At 42.6% G+C, this 17,451-nt stretch overlaps 1 protein-coding gene across 1 annotated transcript; it reads left to right on the plus strand.

The window, feature by feature from the left end:
* The first annotated feature begins 11,325 nt into the window (after positions 1-11,325).
* Positions 11,326-16,914, plus strand: TDRD15 (tudor domain containing 15). The gene has a single exon (XM_089657340.1). The coding sequence runs from the start codon at positions 11,326-11,328 to the stop codon at positions 16,912-16,914; it is 5,589 nt and encodes a 1,862-aa protein (XP_089513466.1).
* Positions 16,915-17,451: the final 537 nt, after the last annotated feature.

A 17,451-nucleotide genomic window follows, 5' to 3' on the forward strand; every position in this document is an offset into this window, starting at 1 on the left:
TTTGGTGACAGGTTCTCTTTAATGATACCCAGGGTCTAAAAGACCCTGCATGTCTCCCCTGTGCTCTTTTAAATGTAATGCAGTGCACATCGCACCACATTACATTCTTTCCTGTCCTCAATGACTCTTCCAGGTCAGGGCAAGAAGGGGAGGGGGGACCTGATGTGTTCGCTCTCCCCCCCCCCCCCCTCTAGATGCTGGCGCACACTGAGCCAGTCCTGGGCCCGCAGATGGGCATGCAGAGCCCGGGACACTTGGCGAGCGGGGGTGGGGTGGGGGGGATTTACACGGTGGGGGCACCGTGAGCTATGTGGAAGCAATCGGGCGACAGTGCTGCTGCCTGAATGCTTCCACCTGACAGGTGAGCCCTGATGCTTGCCCGCATCAGGGCTAAAGGTTGAAAAAAGCTACAAAAAGTCCCCTATGTAATGATTTTTGGGTGACAGGTTCTCTTTAATGAGATACCCAGGGTCTAAAAGACCATGCATGCCTCCCCTGTGCTCCCCTAAATGTAATGCAGTGCACATCGCACCACATTACATTCTTTCCTGTCCTCAATGGCTCTTCCAGGTCAGGGCAAGAAGGGTAGGGGACCTGCATGCAGAGCCCGGGACACTTGGCGAGCGGGGGGGGTGGGGGCACCGTAAGCAATCGGGTGACAGCGCTGCCGTCTGAATGCCTCCTCCTGACAGGTGAGCCCTGCTGCTTGCCCGCAGCAGGGCTAAAGGTTGAAAAAAGCTACCTGCCCAGCGCCCGGGACTACATGTCCCATGCGTCGGGCAATACAAATTCAACATCCCTGAATATAATATATTTAATCTAGTTTTATATACAATTAATAAATTGATCAATCCTGATGTACTGATGGCCTATCTAGGACAGTACATATATCCCCCAAATTACTCCTTTTTGGAAAGTAGACGGTCTGAGATATTTAGCAAGAGGCATGGCGAGTTTTTTGAAGTTGTACGTTTTTGGCACAGTTCTTTGGAAAATGAAGAAGCAGAACACCGGTCACAAGTTTTTTTTTTTTTTTTGCCATGCACTGGGGGCTTGAGCCTATCCTGCATGGATAAGCTACTCCATTTTTTTTCTAGGAGTAAGGACAGAGCTAAAACTCACCTGAGCCCCGCCCATCCTATGGAAAACCACACTCCCCCATGGTCTGGCGGTGGACTGTTCCTTTCTACTGAGCATGCATTGAGCATTCTGATGTCAAGAACAGTCAATTTATAATACTGAGGGGGGGGGCAGGAGCCGAAAGGACTGGTCTTGTGTGGGGAGGATTGGCGGGTTAAGTGAGTATAACCTCTGTGTCCTTTCCCCTAAAACAACATGAGCATTTAACCTGTGCAGTGCCGGCACAGCCCCACTGCACGGGCAGAAAAGATTTTTCCCGGAATTCTGCTTTAAGATATAAAAAGGTAAATCTTTTTTTTGTTTTGGATGGAGTGGAAAAGGATTAGAACACCTATCAGGTTTTATTGCTTCCGTTAGGGAGATTCATCCTCTGTATTAGTCCTAATTACCATTAGGTGAAAGTAAAAGAAAATCCCAAATTTTGGGTTGTCCCCAGAAAAGTAATAGAGGGGAAATCTTTCAGTGAACACACTATGTTGACCTGGGGGTCCCCAAGGAATTCCATTAATTTGTAGGGATTTCTTCTCACTTCCTGTTTGGCTATAGGGCAGAAAGTAAAGGGAAATCTCTGCAATGGGACACAGATGGCGACGACAAATCTGACTGGTTATAACCCTCCCAAAATGGAAAAAACATTTTTGCCTATAGCTCTACTTTAAATGAAATTTGGAATTTTTTATTTATTTTTTTTTTTATGTACTGTTACCAGTGCAATAAGGCATCATCGTGTGACTGGTATGGTAATGATCAGGAAATACTGATTACAGTATGTAAAAAAAAATAAAAAAAATTAAAGAGTCCAATGAGCATATTACGTCACTTTTACCTTCTGAAGTACCCCCATCCAGCAATGCGATATCCACAGTCTGCTCTGTTGATGGTTCTGTCTTATTTTCTATTTCAAGGTTCAGCATCTTTGACCCTTGCTGGTCCATGGTCCTGGATCGTGTGCACAGTAAAAAAAAAAAAGCCTAACTGCTATCAAGTAAAGAAAAAAAATCACTGTGACCATATCAACTGATCAGGTATAATGATAGTATGTCACGTGTTATGAGGTGCCTTGGGAGCATATGCAGAAAAGTATGAAATGATCTGACTGCTTGCAATGTTTCCATGTTCATTATAAGAAATAGAAGAAATGGCATTGTTGATGTTATGGTAGGAATTTAGAAAGTACTGCATTTGATTTGTACTTAGTACACCAACTTAGAAACATTTTCTAGTTTCCAAGTTAACTTTTTAACCATTTCTTGTCCATAGGACATCCATGTATCTTGGTTGTCACTGCAGCAATGGCCGAAACATCCATGTTTTAGTGCCAGCAGTTCCCCATAAAGAGCTGCTGGGTTACATGGGCTCAGTTCTGCATGCATATGTAAACGGCGATTGCAGCACACGTGAGGTATCACCATGAATGTCAGAGTGAGAGCAGTAATTCTAGCACCAGACCTCCTGTGTAACTCTAAATTGGTAACCTGTAAAGGTGTATAAACCACTTCCATACCGGGCACTTTTACCCCCTTCCTGCCCAGACTATTTTTCAGGTTTCAGAGCTCTCACACTTTGAATGACAATTGTGCGGTCATACAACATTGTACCCAAACTAAAATTTTATTATTTTCTTCACACAACTAGAGCTTTCTTTTGGTGGTGTTTAATCACCGCTGTTGTTTTTATTTTTTGCTAAATTAACAAAAAAAGACCGAACGTTTTGAACAAAAAATACGTTTTTCTTTGTTTCTGGTATAAAAGTTTGCAAATAAATAATTGTTCTTCATAAAATTAGGCCAAAATATATTCTACTACATGTCTTTGGTGAAAATAACCCAAATTAGGATGTATTATTTAGTCTGTAGGAAAGTTATAGAGTTCACAAACTATGGGATATATCTGAAAATTGATCAATGTGGAAGTTCTGATGGCCAGCCTAATTTCTTGAGGTCCAAGAATGTCAGAACAGTACAGATATCCCCCAAATGACCCCTTTTTGCAAAGTAGACAGTCCGACGTATTTTATAACAGGCATGGCGAGTTTTTTGAAGTTATAATTTGTTTGTCATAATTTTTCGGAAATGAAGAAATAAAAAAAAATGATTTTCACTTTTTTTTTTTACATACTGTCACCAGTGCAGTACAGCGTCAATATATAACTGGCATGGCAGCGATCAGGGACACTGACTGGTGACAGTACGGAAAAAAATGTTTGTGTTTTTTTAATTCTTTTTAATTTTATTTTTTATTACATTTTTTTCTCTTTAAGATTTATTTTTTTTTCATATTTCACTATGACCAAAGTATTATAATGTTACCATAGTAACATTGTACAACTTTGGGGTAGTGATCAGTATTTTTTTTTTTTTACACAATTTGCTTATAGCAAAGAATTACTTTGCTATAAGCAAGCATTTATCTGAATGAAATCGATTCATTCAGGACTTTTTTTTTTCTTAACTGTGATTTGGCCACAGCTAATCACATGACACAGCTGGGCTGTGATTAGTCCAGCTTGTTCATGTGATCGCTGTGACCATTCACAGCTAGCCACACTTGTATACAATGGATGGCATGAAAGGAAGCCATCCGTTGCATACAACTGTCATGTGACCTGCTGTGATTGGTCACAGCAGGTCACATGGTACCGGCAATGGGGTCGGGACACAGATCTGTCATCGGCCGTGCCCGAGGTACACGGCCGGTGACAGATCACACCGCTGCACGGCTCTGCGGACAGGCAAACTGCGCATGCTTGAAAGGACGCCATATGGCATCCACCCAGAGGGACGAGAAGTTTTGCCGGCCTCCATCTGGCTATAGGCAGGGCAGGAACCTGTTAAAGCATCACCTATAGAGATTTTTAGATACCGTACTTTGGCACCGTTCCATGGGCTTGCGCAATTTTAAAGCGTAATGTGTTTTTTATTTTGTAAACGTCATCTTTTATATTTTAGCAAAAAATGGGGTGTTATATTGTGTTTTTGCATTAAAATTAGAGTTCCAGTTGATTTAAAAAAAAAATTAAAAATATAAGTCAGCAGCTACAAAAACTGTAGCTGCTGACTTTTAAAATAGACGCTTACCTGTCCCTCGATTCCCACGGTGTCCTCATCACAGCTGGTTTCTCCTGGCAGTCTTCTCTCCTTGGCTCTTGCATCTTCAGTGTGGGCACCCGGCTGTGACAGTCCGTAGTCTTCTGGGACCTGTCGCGTGTCCCAGAAGACTACGTGGAGGGGAGGACAGCTTCCACTTCCGATCGCAGTGGGAGTGGGTACCTGTCAAATTCAAATAACCCCTGCTCCCCAAACGTGGCAATCCTAAATAGGGAGCGGGGGACAAAGGCTTAAAGCAGAACTTTCCCTTTTGGGAGGAGCGCTGCTTTAAATTGTATTGCCCCCTCCCCCCAAATTTGCATTTGAAAAACTGCTGCACAACTACCACATGTCATACAGTGCAGGAAATAAGTATTCGAGCCCCTGCTGATTTTGAATGTTTGCCCACTCGCAAAGAAATGATCTGTCTAAAAATCGAATGGTAACACTGAGACAGATTAGCAACAAAAAATTCAAAAGAAATGCATGTCTAACAAATTATGCACGGATTTGCATGTTCATGAGGGAAATAAGTATTTGATCCCCTATCATTCAGCAGGATATCTGGCTACAAGGGTGCCTTCATACAGGTAACAAGCTGTGATTAGAAGCAGTTCCTTTAAAGGAGTGCTGCTAATCTCATTTTGTTACCTGTATAAAAACACCTGTCCACAGGAGCAATCAAACAATCAGATTCCAAACTCTCCACCATGGCAAATACCAAAGAGCTGTCCAAGGATGTCAGGGACAAGATTGTAGACCTACACAAGGCTGGACTGGGCTACCAAACTATTGCCAAGCAGCTTGGTGAGAAGGTGACAACAGTTGGTGCAATCATTCGCAAATGGAAGAAACACAAAACTGTCAGTCTCCCTAGGACTCTAAAATGATGACCCCTCAGGGCTTTTAAAGTATTGATTATAGAAAATCTAGAGCATTGAAGTTTTTTTTTTTTTTCCACGGATGCATGCATTTTATTGTTTGTCATGTTTGGTATCTTTTTTAACTCGGTACAACTTCATAATTTAACCACATCCCCACCATCCTATATCAGAAATACTGCTACAGGACGGCAGGGGTGCGCAAAATGGTGTATAATATGCGATTTTGCATTTCCAGGTAGAGGACGCATGGATGACTCTGCACAGCACAACCATCTAGAGCAGTGTGATTACAGTGAAACACACACACCGCCCCCTAGTAAAACACTCCCATCACACAGTTAACCCTTTTAATCGCCCCTCATGTTAACCCCTTTCTGCCCAGTGCCATTAGTACAGTGTCAGTGCTTTTTTTTTTTTTTTTTTTTTTTTTTTTTAGCACTGATCAAGTCAGTTCCCCCCAGTGTCAGTGTCTGCCACAGTCCCGCTATAAGTTGCTGATCACCGCCATTACTTTTTTTATTTTTTTTTTGTCGCAGAATACATTTTTGTGTACATTTATGACAAAATTTAAATTTTTTTTACAAATTATTTTTATTGGGCATGTTTAACCACTTTCTGTTCAGGTCAATTTTCAGCTTTCAGTGCTATCACACTTTGAATGACAATTGCGCGGTCATGCAACACTGTACCCATATGAATTTTTTAGCATTTTTTTGAGACAGATAAAGCTTTATTTTGGTGGTATTTATTCACCACTGGGATTTTTATTTTTTTTGCTATGTAAATTAAAATGTCCAAAAATTTTGAAAAAAAGTGTTTTTTCTTATAAAATTTTGCAAATAAAAAATAGTATTTCATCATAAATCTTGGCCAAAATTTATTCCGTTATATTTTTAGTAAAAAAAAAAAATACTGTCACCCTAGCAGTACAGTGTCACCATGGTGACACTACTTTTAGGGGGTGATGAAGATTTTTTTTTTTTTACACTGATTGCTTTTACACCCATAAAGGCTGTAAAAGCAATCATTTCTCCTTCTGTCTGGCTGCATTCTTGCAGCTATTGAGAACTACTGAGTGAGCTGTGATTGGTCACAGCTTGTCACATGGTACAAAGCTGTTGTGAATAACCTTGTACCATGTGACCTCTGTGATCATTCACAGATTTCACACGTAGTAAGCAATGATGTCACAAGTCTCATCTTGCTTACTACTCTGAATGTGATCGTACAGAGGTCCCGTCCGACGATTGGTGTTCCCAGGGAGCGTACACAAGCAGGGTGCACTGCCACCGTCTGGCCGTTTATATACATGGGCCAGACGGGAGGTGGTTAAAAGCAAAGAGTCAAAAATATTTTTTTTCCTCAAAATTGTCGGTCTTTTTTTTTTATATAGTACAAAAAATAAAAACCGCACAGGCGATCAAATACCACCGAAAGAAATCTCAATTTGTGGGAAAAAGGATGTAAATTTCATTTGGGTGCAGCGTTGCATGACCGCACAATCTTTAGTTAAATAATGCAGCGTCGTAACGCAAAAAAAAATGGCCTGGTCAGGAAGGGGGGTAAATTCTCAAGAGGGCAAGTGGTTAAATTAGTGATGCACCAAATGAAAATTCTAGACTGAAAATTCAGGATGCACTTGGCTGAAAAACTGAAAAAGTGTGTGTGTGTGTGTGTGTGTGTGTGTGTGTGTGTCCTTTTTTCAAATAGAGCTTTATTTTGGTGGTATGTGATCACCTCTGAGTTTATTGTTTGCACTATTAACAAAAAAGAGACCAACAATTTTGAAAAAAAAAACCCTATTTTTTTTTTTCTCCTTTCATTAAAAAAAATCCAGTAAAACTCTCCACACAGTTAACCCTTTGCCCCTCTTTTTAACCCATTCCTGCCCAGTGCCATTAGTATAGTGTCAATGCTTTCCCCCCCCCCACCACTGATCACTGTTTTGGTGTCACTGGGGATTTCAGTGACATCAAGTCAGTTCTCCCCAGTGTCAGAATGCCCGCTGCAGTCTTGCTATAAGTCGCTGATCAGCGCCATTATTAGTATAAAAAAAAATTCTAGTATTTATACCGTCATTTGTAAACGCTATACATTTCACGTAAACCAATTAATTTACACGTATTGGGATTTTTTTTTATCAAACACGTCGCTGAAAAAAATTTGGCTTACATTTATGACTAAATTTGATTTTTACATTTGTTTACTGGACATGTTTAATAGCAAAAAGTCCAAAATATGTTTGGTTTTTTTTTTTTTTTTTTTTTTTTATAGTGATAAAATACCATGAAAAAAAAGTTCAATTTGTGGCAAAAAAAGGACGTAAATTTATTTTGGGTGCAGCGTTGCATGACTACGCAGTTCTCAAAGTAACGCAGCGCCGTAACGGAAACCACTTCTTTAACTGCTTCCTGACTGCCCTATAGCAGAAATACTGGTACAGGGCAGCACGGGTGCGCAAAGTCGTGTGTATATATTATTATTATACTGGACTTGTATAGCGCCAACAGTTTGCTCAGTGCTTTACATTATGGAGGGAGACAGTATAGTAACAATACAGTTCAATACAAGAGGGATTAGAGGGCCCTGCTCCTTGGAGCTTACAATCTAGGAGGGAGGGGATAGTGGTACAAGAGGTAATTAGCTGTGGGGGATGGAGTGGTAGGAGGAGTAGGGGATTCCAGTATTAGCTGGGGTCGGGGTAGGCTTCCCTGAAGAGATGAGTTTTCAGACTGCGCCTAAAAGTGAGCAGAGTAGGCGATAGCCTGATAGCTTGGGGTAGAGAGTTCCAGAGGATGGGTGAAGCCCTTGAGAAATCCTGGAGATGAGCATGGGAGGAGGAGACAAGGGCGCTAGAGAGTAGGAGGTCTTGCGAGGAGCGGTGAGTACGGTTTGGGCGGTATTTAGAGACAAGGTCGGTGATGTAATTAGAGGCAGTGTTATGAATGGCTTTATACATCAGTGTTAGTGTTTTGAATTTTATCCGCTGGGCAATTGGAAGCCAGTGGAGGGATTGGCAGAGAGGTGTGGCAGATACAGAGTGGTTAGTAAGGTGAATGAGTCTGGCAGCAGCATTCATGATGGACTGGAGTGGGGATAGCCTGCGATGAGGTAGGCCAGTGAGGAGGGAGTTACACTAGTCAAGGCGTGATATAATAAGGGAGTGAATGAGTTGCTTAGTGGTTTCCGAGGTTAGGAACGGTCGTATCTTGGAGATGTTGCGGAGGTGAAGTCTACATGAGCTGGTCAGTGATTGGACCTGGGGCTGAAAGGACAGATTGGAGTCTAGGAGTACACCTAGTACCCTGGCGTGAGGGGTGGGACTTATGGTAGTGTTGTTGATCTTGATGGAGAAGTCGGGGGGGGGGGGGGCATGGGCTGGGGGGAATACTAGAAGCTCAGTTTTGGAAAGGTTGAGTTTGAGGAAATGGGGTGGCATCCAGTCCGATATGTCACTTAGTAGGCTGGTGATGCGATTGGAGACTGAGGGGGTGAGGTGAGGGGTAGAGAGATTTGTGTGTCGTCGGCATAGAGATGGCAGTTGAAGCCATGGGAGTTTATCAATTGGCCAAGGGAGGAGGTGTAGATGGAGAAGAGGAGGGGTCCGAGGACAGAGCCTTGAGGGACACCGACAGAGAGAGGGAGTGAAGGGGAGGTGGCAGCGTTGTAGGTAATACTGAAGGAGCGCTGTGATAGATAGGAGGAGAACCAGGAGAGAGCGGAGTCTGAGGCCAAGAGAGTGCAGTTTTTTTAGGCGGAGGGGGTGGTCAACCGTTGTCAAAAGCCACAGAGAGGTCGAGTAGTAGGAGTATGGTATAGTGGCCATTGGTTTTGGCGGATAGTAGGTAATTGGTGAGTTTGATTAGGGCAGTTTCGGTGGAGTGTAGAGGGCGGAAGCCGGACTGTAAAGGGTCGAGAAGGTTGTTGTCAGTGAGATGGGAGCTCAGGCGATTGTAGACTAAGCGTTCTAGGAGTTTAGAGGTAAATGGCAGTAGGGAAGATGGGTCTTAGGTTGTTCAGGTCGGAGGGGTCTAGGGAGGGTTTCTTAAGTATGGGAGTGATGTGCGCGTGCTTTAGAGGAGAGGGGAAGGTACCGGTGGAGAGGGAAAGATTGAAGATGTTCGTGAAGGAGCATAGGATGGAAGAGGAGGGGGACCGCAGGAGTTGAGAGGACAGGGTCCAGGGGGCAGGTGGTGAGGCGGGCTTTGGAGAAAATCTTAGTGACCTCTTCGGTGGTAGTGAGGTCAAGGGAGCAAAGTGTTGAGGGGGTTATTGTGTGAGGAGTGCTAAGTGGGATGGGTGTCTCAGCAGTGGCGAAGTCCCTACGAATTGCGTCAATCTTGTTTTTGAAGTGGTTGGCAATCTCGTGGGCGGTAAGTGATGTACTGGGTGGAAGTGGAGGCGGAGAAAGAGAGTTAAAAGTGGAGAAGAGCCGGCGAGGACTGGAGGAGAAGGTATTGATGAGGGTAATAAAGTAGGCTTGTTTGGCAGCGTGAAGGGAGGAAGTGTACGTTAAGAAGGCAGATTTATAGCAGGGGAACACTTGTTGGGATTTGGTTTTAGGCCATAGTCGCTCCAGCGCACGACTATGTCGTTTGAGGTTTCTTGTGTGGTCGGTCTGCCAGGGTTGTAGCGGTCGGGGCCTAATGCTTCGTGTTGTTGGGGGTGCGAGCGAGTCTAAAGCGGCTGAAAGCGAGTTGTTGCAGACAGTAGTGGCCAGGTCAGGGCAGGACAGGGGATGGATGCTGTCGTAGAGTTGGTCAGTTGCAGAGTGGAAGGGAGCAGGGTTCCAGTTCTGGAGGTTTCTGTTGGTAATTGTTTGCCGTTTGGAGGGATAGGTGTTTGAGGACAAGGAAATGGAGAAGGTGATGAGGTTGTGATCGGAGAGAGGAAAGGGGGTGCTTGTGAGGTTGCAGGGAGTGCAAAGGTGAGAGAAGACGAAGTCAGGAGTGTTCCCGTCAGAGTGAGTGGAGGACTGTATGCACTGTGCTAGTGCAAAAGAAGAGGTTATGTGGAAGAGTTGGGATGTAGCCGGGTTATTGATGTTGATAGGGATGTTGAAGTCTCCAAGAATGATAGTGGCTAGCTCAGAGGAGAGAAAGAAGGGTAGCCAGGCGGCAAAGTCGTCAAGAAAGCAGGACACGGGTCCAGGAGGCCGATAGATCACTGCAATCCTTACAGAGAATAGCTGGATGCAGTGTGTCTCGAAGGAGGAGAAGGATAGAAAGGGAGGGTTAGGGAGGACTTGGAAGGTGCTCAGTGGTGACAGGAGCAAACCAACCCCTCCACCTTTCCGACCACTGGGTCTGGGTGAGTGGGTCCAGATGAGACCTCCATAGGAGAGTGCTGCGGGGGAGGCAAGAGTCTGTTGCTTGGATCCAGGTTTCAGTGATCGCTAGGAGGTTAAGGGAGCAGGAAACAGAGGTCATGCATGGAAGTGAGTTTGTTGCAGACCGAGCGGGTGTTCCAGAGTGCGCATGAGAACGGGAGGATGGTTTTGGGGAGCAGGGGGACAGATATAAGATTGAGGGGGTTGCGGCAGTTTATGGAAGAGAGAGAGGATGTCTTGTGTGTGGGCGAGGTAGTGCAGCACCAGGGTTCGGGGAGATATCCCCAGAGGTTAGGAGAAGAAGGGTGAGAAAGGTGGCATGGGAGCGGGATGTATATGAGCACGTATGTCTATGAGCACGTATGTCTTCCAGGTCTGGTGTTCGGGTCAGCAGGGGAGTGGAGTATCGGGAGGAGGTGATGAGAGCAGTAGTAGGGAGATGGAACCAGTGAAGTTGAGATGTACAGTTGTTTGGGTGGAGCAGAGGGACAGAGAAAAGAGATTTTGGGGACGCAGTAGAGGAATATGAAAAGGAGTACAGGAGGTAAGCGGAGTGGGAGTCAGGTGTGGAGAAGAGTTTCCCTGGGTGCTTGATTGCAGATGGTCCAGTGTGCAGTGGAGTTTTTTGGGGGGAAAAAAGTGTCTTATGGAGCAAAAAATATGGTATGTATGTGTGTGTATGTATGTAATGTTATCTACACACCCACACACCATTCCTTGCCTTTTGTTTCTTTCCCAGGAAAGGCATCTATACACATCAGGAAATTGGGAGCAATGTGTATGGTTTCAGGAATGTACTGCTTTTATTTTTGCTGCCCTGATATACACGATAGGGCAAAATACAGATTGATTATCCTTTTTTTCTTTTTTTTTTTCCCCAGATAACATGGATTACATGTCTTTGTTTCCAAAGCCTGATTTGAAAATGGACTTTACAATCTTGAATATCAGTTGCGTCCCTGGGGACGTGCTGGTAAAATTTCAAGGAAGATACATATCTAGCTGTGAATATGACTACCACATACTACAAACAGAGATACAACTTGTTACTAAAGTGAATGAGGACCTTGATATTGGAGAGTTTTGCTTGGTGCAAGAGAAACCTTTTGGGTTATGGCACAGAGGAAAAATTTTGGATAAAGTTAAGCAGAAGTGTGACGTAGTCCTCATAGATCAAGGGAACACAATAAAAGTTGATTTTCAACAAATTGCTTCTGCTACGGGAGAGTTGTTTACACTTCCACCAAAAGTAGTGAATGGAATTTTTTCAAATGTGCTTCCACTGGATGAAAAGTGGTCTCCCAGGGCAATAAATTTCTTTTCCTCCTTGGTAGGAGAAAATCATAGTGGACATGTCAAAACCTTCTTACACCATCAAGTCATTCTCTTGGAAGTGCCAAAAATCATTACAAATGCCATTGAACTAAGTGTTGCACAATATATGGATTCTGATACATTCTGCCTGCTTGTTGAGATCATTCACAAATTTCCAGCCAATTCTCACGGTAAACAAATGCCTGACTTGCTTCAGCAGAAGAAGTTGACCTCAGACATCCCTCTGAGCTTCAGTGATAATCACCAATGTTTTCAAAAGGTACTGGATCATCTAAGGCCTGACATTTCTGTTGGTGTTCTGGAAAAGATTAAAATTTCTGCAGCAATGAGTCCAGATCGCTTTTATTGTCATATACTGTCGTGGGAAGCAGAGTTGCAAAAACTGACAGCTAACATGTGCTTATACTATGAATCTCTTAAAACAGAAGCAAACTCTACACTTGGAAACTATGGAACACTTTGTGCGGCCAAGAGAAAGGATGGAAAGTGGTACAGGGGCATTATACAGGCACTTATGTCTTGTAGTGATATAAAAGTCTGTTTTTTTGACATTGGCAGCAGTGAAACTGTAGTGTCTTTGGACATTCATCAGTTGAAGCAGGAGTTCCTGGTCTTGCCTATGTTGTCCATCCCATGTGCCTTATCTAGGGTAAATGACTGTGTAGAGAGTACAAAAAGTATGCAGTTATTGCTGTTTAAGCGAGCTCTTATAGGACAAATAGTAATTGCTCACATTGAAGAGTTTTGCAGTGAAGAACGAGTTTTTAGCATATCGTTGTATGAAAAGGAATATGAACTGCGTTCTGATTATCCTCTGACAAACCAGAAAGTTCCAGTGTTTTTCCCCAATACCTTTACCAATATTGTAAAGTCTGAATACGAGGAGAGTTCAGGCACTGCTCTGCCGGACGCTGGCTCAGACACAGCTCTGACGGAAAATGTTATATCCAAAGAGATGGATAGTGAAGAAGTTATTTCATACAAGTCCATACAAATGGATCCAGGCTCAGTCCATGTGGCATATGTTGAATACTTACTGAATCCTTCAAATTTCTGGATAAGAACAGATGCATGCCAAAACGAGTTTAATACCATGATGGAAGAGATTGCAGAACAATACAATAAATGTGAACTCATGGAAATGATAATGGACGATCCCAAACCTGGTCAACTTTGCTGCGCCATGTATGCAAAAGACTGTCATTATTACAGGGCTGTGATCACTGAAGTGCATAACCCAGAAATTTCTGTTTATTTCATTGACTTTGGAAATATAGAGACTGTTGCTTTCTATGAGGTCAAGGTTTTGTTGCCGAAGTTCAGTACTTTGCCTGCACTGGCAATGTGCTGTACTCTAGCATATGCATATCCCCAAGATGATGTATGGGTAAAGAGTGCAAATGATGTCTTTAAGAACATTGTGAATGGGAAAGCTCTTCTTTGCCATGTTCTTGCAAAGCGCAAGTTCAAATACGTGGTGGAAATGCGTCTTATGGAGAACTCTGAAAGTTCTGATATCGTCTCTCTCTTGGTGAAAGCTGGCTATGCAGAGTTTTGGAATGTTGATATAAATTCCGGATCTGTAGATCAAGCGTTTCAGTTGCCAGAAAAAAGTGCAAAATGCAAAGGCAAATCAGTTGTTGGGGGGTGTATGACTAAAGGTGATATAAGGGTGTCATTGCGAGAATGCACAATGAAGACAAAAGCAAAAGAGCAAAGGCTTTCCTTTGGTGAACTATCAAATAGCACAAGTTCAAATATTTCTCCAATTTGCTTCAAGCAATATATATTTAAGCCAGGGGCTGTTCTGTGTGTCAAATGTTCTCATGTGGAGTCACCAAGATATTTTTGGTGCCAACTCTCCTGCAACCTTATTGCGCTAGATAACTTGATGGATGAAATACAAACATTCTACAAATCTTGCGACAGCAGATATCTTCCTGGGCAACTGGCTTGTATTGCACGGTCAACATATACTGGCAAGTATTACAGAGCTTCCCTGGTGAAACAGGTCTCAAAGAATGAAGTTGATGTGATCTATGTTGACTACGGAAAGGTGGAGAGAGTGTTTATTTCAGAGCTTAGAGAAATGAAACCCCAATTTCTTAAATGGGAAGGTCAGGCTTTTCGATGTTGCTTGAGTGGGGTGCTATTTTCTTTCAGTACTCATCACACATGGTCTGCCAGTGCTTGCGAAGACTTTAAGAGTTTTGTAGACTCTGCCACCGACATCAAAAGTATTGTCGTCGCTCTTTTCAGTTATGGCTCCGATGATCTCTATAATGCAATAGAACTGAAAACTCCATGTTCTGCAAATCAGTGGCTAGCTAGCAAAGGGCATCTCGTCTTTCAAGGCACAGTTCCATCTGTACATCTACATACATTTTGTTATTCCAGTTTTGACCTTGAGGTAGGAAGCAAAGAAGACATTTACATTACCTTCATATACAATACAGGAAAATTTTACTGCCAGCTTGCAAAAAATGAAAACACCATTGACATGTTAATGAGTAAGGTGTCTGATTTAGGTGAAAGGCTACATCCTGAAACAGAAAAAAAAATAAAGGAAGTGTGTATTGTTAAATACATTGAAGATGGGCATTTTTACAGAGCATCAGCACATGCTGTGGACTCAGATCATGTCCTAGCCTTTTTTGTAGATTTTGGAGACAGCCACATGGTAAAGAAAAATGAATTGTTGCCTGTACCCGAGGAAGCTGCCGATGTTTTGTTTGAGCCTATGCAAGCAATTCCATGTTACCTGTCTGGCTTAAAAGAAGCTACTTTTACCACAGAGGCCAAAGCTTGGTTTGAAGAACAGTGTGTCGGCAAACCTCTCAGTGCTGCTGTCGTAGCCATAGACAAAGAAGGACAGCTGGAAGTAGACTTGTGCTCTGGAAATGTGTCAATAAATGGTAAAATAAAAGAAATCTTAGGTATGGAGTTAAAGACAAATGTGTCAAAGAATGTATCACATGAGGAGGGTAGTCGCACTGCTCATCCAGTTTTTGCAAAAAAACGCACTCAACAAAATCTGAGGAAGAAATCTGATTCTAATAGCAAAGACAAGCAAACACCGATATCTGATTTGAATGGAAATGTAATTCCGGGTGTAAATGTTAGATCTCTCCTAGATAGTTCTCAGAATTCTATGTGTAAATCATTTCAAAAGGATCCTTTGCACGAAATGGTGCAGGCATCAAAGTCTCCAAGTCTTCCACAATTTCAGAATTCCTGCAGTCCAGCAAGTCTTAAAAAGCCTTTAAAATCAACTAATCTCCCTCCAATTATTCTAGAAACTGGATCCACTCATCTTGTGTATGCATCTCACATATCCAGCCCTTCTGAGTTCTACATACAGTTATCTGAAAACGAGAAACAGGTATTGCAACTAGAGGAAGAACTAAATAGCATGTCTTTCCAACCTATTGAAGTAAAGCACCTTGAGCAAGGTACTTTAGTTGTCGCCCAGTATCCAGATGACAAAGCTTTTTATAGAGCAGAGATTAAAACCATTTTGAAAGGCAGTTCTTTTGAAGTAGAATTTATTGATTATGGAAATACAGCCAAAGTGGATTTTTCTTCCATTTTTCAACTCCCTGAAAGATTTTGTAATGCACCCAGGTTTAGCATTTCAGTTTTTCTAACCAGTGTTCAGAAATGTCAAAATGGTGACTGGAGTAAAAATGCGGTGGACAAGTTTTCTGAAAAGATTACAAATGAATCACTCAGTTGTGTGTTTCTTTGCAAACATGACAGTCAGTGGGAAGTCAGCATAACCTTGAAAGGGCAGTCTGTAACAGAATATCTTCAAAGCATCAGGGCTTCTCCGGAATCCTCTTCCTTGGATAAAAAATACATTATTCCAAGATCAGTCATAGCCTTAAAATCCAATCAGACTGAAAAAGTGAAAACCATTTTCCTTTCAAACAGTGGAATACTCTTTGTTACCTTGGCCAGGTATGAAGAAAAATCCAAAATTAGTGAACACATTACCGCAGCTGTCAAACAGGCTGACAACCGGCTCATAGCAAAAGATATCTCAGAAGGCATGGTCTGTTTGGTGAAATCTGAAAAAATGCAAACTTGGTTTCGTGCAACTGTTGAAAAAATCTTTCTAAAAACAACGATGTCTGTGTTCTTTGTGGACCATGGTGCTCATGAAATAGTAAGTATGCACAATGCAAAATCTCTTCCTGCTATAGCACTAGCACTGCCTCATCAGGCTATTCCATGCACATGGATTTGGATGGAAAAAGTTGGAGTAACTTTCTTTCGATCACAAATGCAGTATATTCTGCAAAAGGAGGTGCACATCCTTTTTCTTAAATTTTTGGAAACTGAAAGTTGCTGGAAAGTTGATATATTGATTGACAATATAATGCTAATGGAGCACTTTAATACTACATCACAACAAATTACACAGAAAATAAGCAATACGCTGTCTTGTTTTCATTTTGAGACTGAAATTTTGCTCTCCTCTGTACCAAGGGTTTCGCTCAGGTGTTTGGAAGTGCACGCTGGATTTGTTGTTAATTTTCAGACCCCCGACTGTTTCTGTGTCCAGCTAGAAAACTCGTTTCTTTTAATGAGCAAGTTATCCAAACTAATTAAAGAAGGGACAAATGAACTCTTGCCCTTTACTAGTGATTTGGTAAGGCTTGGTTCTGCTTGCCTAGTTGAGTGCTTTGAAGAAAATGAATGGTGCAGAGCCGAAATAGCTAGCATCAACATGAGCTCTATTTTACTGAATCTTCTAGACTATGGATTTTACAAGTTCATTCCTTATTCAGACTACAACAAACTGAAGGTAATTTCTAAAGATATTGCTAGTATACCCGCCCTAACCTACCGCTGCAGGCTTCATGGCATTCTTTCCAAAAACGCAGACCATTGGCCTGCAGGTGCAATAAAATACTGCGTGGATTTTATTCGGGATCGTGACTTGCTTATTTTGCCTATTAAGATTGGGGACACCAATATTACAGACGTATCTGTTTACGGAGAAGGAAATTTGGCAGAAAAATTAATTGCCAAGGGACTGGCCACTGACTCAAACAATGGATGTTTCCTGGAATCGCAAGCAGAGTCCATTATACCAGTAAAGGAAGAGCCATCTCCAAGGTCCACCATATGGTAAGAACTAAACACACGCAAGCTACTCTTCTCTAAGTAATAGTAAAGTGTTTAAAAAGGTGAGACTAGTTTGTTCAGGATCATGCCTTTTCATTTAAAGCAGACTTAGCACTACATGTAAGGTCTGCTGTTTACCTTTGCCCCTTCTTCCCCTTGCTGAAAGTCTTAAAGTGATTGTAAAATATTTTTTTACATTTATAAACTGGTTCATACTTTCCTGCTCTGTGCAATGATGTTACACAGAGGCACCCCTTACCGCCTCTTGTGGAGTTCCCAGCCATCAGCCTTGGCTCCTCTTGTGTGTCAAGCTGCTTTCTAGGGGGCAAATGTGCGGGCTCCCTCCTGAGCTGGCCCTGCCTCCCTTCTGTTCTTTGGATTTGACTGACAGCAGCAGGAGCCAATGGCAGTTCTTAGCAACACCTGTGAGACCTTGGAAGAGAGGGAGAGGACCTGCAGCTGGGCACAAAGCTGGATCGATACAGGAGTCGGGTAGGCTTGGGGAGGGGGGGGGGGGTGGGAACACAAAGTGTAAGGTTGTGTG

This window comes from Staurois parvus, unplaced genomic scaffold (genome assembly GCF_062004578.1).
Source record: "Staurois parvus isolate SC_StPar_1 unplaced genomic scaffold, SC_StPar_1.0 ptg000985l, whole genome shotgun sequence".
Taxonomy (NCBI): domain Eukaryota; kingdom Metazoa; phylum Chordata; class Amphibia; order Anura; family Ranidae; genus Staurois; species Staurois parvus.